General features: G+C 34.2%; 1 protein-coding gene across 1 annotated transcript in view; it reads left to right on the top strand.

The window, feature by feature from the left end:
- The window catches only part of LOC107572581 (nuclear receptor coactivator 7-like), a 34582-nt gene that overhangs the window by 12919 nt on the left and 18422 nt on the right, over window positions 1-3241 (top strand). The window contains exons 4-6 of the mRNA XM_016259004.1: window positions 1873-1943; window positions 2021-2128; window positions 2202-2270. Of these exons, the coding sequence (XP_016114490.1) occupies window positions 1873-1943; window positions 2021-2128; window positions 2202-2270 (248 nt within the window). The remainder of the gene's footprint in view (window positions 1-1872; window positions 1944-2020; window positions 2129-2201; window positions 2271-3241) is intronic.

The raw sequence follows: 3241 nt of genomic DNA, 5'->3' as shown, positions 1-3241 counted from the left end.
CTGGGTATTATTATTGACAACAAATTACGTTTTGGTCCACATATTAAGTATCTGAGTAAAAAAATTAAAGAAGAAGTTAGGGTTTTTCTTTAGAAATAAGTCATGTTTCCTATTTAAGGTGAGGAAAAAAATAGTGTCCGCTGCATTTTTACCGATTCTCGAATATGGGGATGTGGTTTACCAGCTTACCTTCTTTCTTCCTTGGATGCTTTGTACCATGGTGCTCTGAGATTTATTACTGATTGTAAATTTTCAACTCATCATTGTGATTTATATGGCCTTCCTTGAGAATACGGAGAAAAATGCACTGGCATTTGTTGATATATAAGGCAATTTTGGGTTATTTGCCAAAGTATCTCTGTTGTTTTATACAAAGGACTTTAATTGGAAATCATTCATTGCGTTCTCAATCAATTTACAATCTCTGTATACCTTTTGTCAGAACTGAGCTTGGTAAAACCTCTTTTAAATATGCTGCAGCCTCAGATTGGAATCTTCTTCAAAAGGAGATGAAGTTACAAAACTTGGTGTCTTATAATTATTTTAAGTCATTATTATGTAATCTTGAGAGCAACTTAATGGTGTGTAGTTGTTTTAACTGGTTATGTGTTGGTTTTGTAATGTATGTTGTAACTACGTTGTTTATTTGTATATGCAAACTCGGCTGCCTATCTTGGCCAGGACACTCCTGGAAAAGAGATTTTAATCTCAGTGAGTCTCTTCCTGGTTAAATAAATAAATGAATGTAAAATATTCTTATTTTTATGTTATATTTAATATTTCTTTTACTTTAGTAAAAAAAAATCCTTTTTGGTGTTTTTTTGGTTTTTAAAATTTTATTTACCTCTAAAATATGTTTTATGTCAAATATTCCTATTTTTATGTTATATTTAATATGTCTTTTACTTTAGTTAAAAAAGAAAAAAAATTATAATTCCAGTAAGTTCAGACAGCCTACATCTGCTGACATATGGTGGTATAAAAATACAAAAATATAAAAAAATATCAATAGACACTATTTGGCTGTAGTACTCAATGGCTGCATATCTATAAACCATTGTTGTAACGAACTTAGTATGAAAACTAAAAGTAGCCAAGTCTTGTACCTCTCAGATTAAGGAAACTATTAAAAAAAGGTTTTGCCCATCCCGAAGGATCCTAAGGGTTAAGCTTAATTTTTTCTAACTGTCATCTTTTGTGTGTAAAAAAAATTATATGTATAAACTTTTATCAAAAATGTTAATTAAACAGTAAATTAAATTAAAATAATATGATACAATCAGGAAGAATAAGTCACCAGTCAAATGAAATCAGCATCAACAGACTATTTACAGACTGTTTAACGAGGCTCAGAGGTTGGCATGAATGCATTTACATTCATAATAGCAATGTTATAAGATTAATGTTTTGAATATAGAAATATTAAACGATTTAAATAACTCAATTTATACTTTAAAAATGAAACTGAAACCACCAGTAGGTGGCGGCAAGCCACTGTCTTTGTCACTGAATCACTGAATCATTTATTTACTTGATTCATTCGAACGACTGATTCGTTTAGGAACGAAGCAAGTGACTGTGTTTATGAATGGGTTGAATCAGTGACGTTGTATTTTCGGTGACGAGAAACAACCTAACTTGTTATTCACTGAGCATTAACCTTTGCATAAAATCAAAGATGTAGGCCTATAAACTCTTGTATAAATTAAATATCACAGTATCACATCACTCTTAGATCCATTATGATTAAAGAAGCTCTCTACACTGCACAATGAATGTATTATTTACATTTTATTCAGTGTTTTTCTCAGCAAGTAGTAATTGCAGTAATTTAGCTTGTATTTAATGAGTGTTTTGAATCTCTTCTTTCAGATGAAATCAGTAAATCACGCAGTCAGACCAAGAAAGAGAGAAGTAAACCTCCAGGAACCGCGGAGTTCACCGTGAGTTCGTCTCGCTGTATAAACGCTGCTCATCTCATCAATGAACTGCTTAATCTTTCATGTTTTTAACTGGTCAGGTCGGAGCGAAGGACACTCTGAACAGCATCGCTCTGAAGTTCAACATCACTCCGAATAAACTGGTGCAACTGAACCGTCTCTACTCGCTCAGCGTCGTACCTGGACAGGTGAGGCTCCTCTCCTGCGCTTTGATCGGTGACTCAGTTAAACCTAAAGCCTAACGTTTAGTTTCCCGCTCAGAAACTGTTCGTCCCTGAGGTGGAGCAATCAGAGCGGTCCTCTGAGCATCTCACAGCGCTGGAGCTGAAGGTAAGACGCTTCAGACGGCCTGTTTTTCTCTGTAAGGATCTCTTAACCCCTGAAGGGCCACCGGCCCACAGGTGGGCCCAATGGCACTCTTTGTTGTCTTTTTTCTCCATCACATAATTTAGTAATTATCATAAATTATATGTGACGCTGGAGCGCAAAAGCAGTCTTAAGTCGCTGGGGAAGATCATGTTCCATGAAGATATTTTGTAAATGTCCTACCGTAAATATATCAAAACTTAATGTTTGATTAGTAACATGCATTGCTAAGAACTTCATTTGAACAACTTTAAAGGTGATTTTCTCAATATTTAGATTTTTTTGCACCCTCAGATTCCAGATTTTCAAATAGTTGTATCTCAGCCAAATATTGTCCGATCCTAACCATATTTCCATATGAACCATCCCAATTTCGAGAAATTGACCCTTATGACTGGTTTTGTGCTCCAGGGTCACATATATCATCTGAAAGCTTAAAACCTCAGAATTCATCCTGTGAAAACCTTTTTAAATCGGACATTGCTTTACCATGGAAATGGTACTTTCAAATCTTTTAGCGGCCTCCTCCCCTTAGTGGGTGGAGTCAAGTGTCGTATTACAAAATGTATTACGGTCTCCCCTTAGTGGGTGGAGTCAAGTGTCGTATTACAAAATGTATTACGGTCTTTTAGAATCAAAAGTTTTTATAATATTGACAAAATGCATGTATTTGGAACGGTCTGAGTCTCAAGATTCCACATTTGGTGGTTATAGAAGTAATATTGATTGAGAAATTTAGACAACAAATTTTGCATCAACAAACATTCTATAGAGTTTGGATGGCACCCGGTGGCTGTTTGTGGTGTAACACCCTAAATAAAATCTCACAGGAACCTACATTTTTTATATTATTGACTCCTATATAGATTATTATAGTTCACTAAAACTAAAAAGAAATGTTAACATATATATATATATATATATATATATATATA

The sequence above is a fragment of the Sinocyclocheilus grahami genome, unplaced genomic scaffold (genome assembly GCF_001515645.1).
Source record: "Sinocyclocheilus grahami isolate Dianchi unplaced genomic scaffold, SAMN03320097.WGS_v1.1 scaffold1777.1, whole genome shotgun sequence".
Lineage (NCBI taxonomy): Eukaryota > Metazoa > Chordata > Actinopteri > Cypriniformes > Cyprinidae > Sinocyclocheilus > Sinocyclocheilus grahami.
The sequence above is the reverse complement of the archived record's forward strand: the minus strand, read 5'-3'. Positions and strand labels throughout refer to the sequence as shown.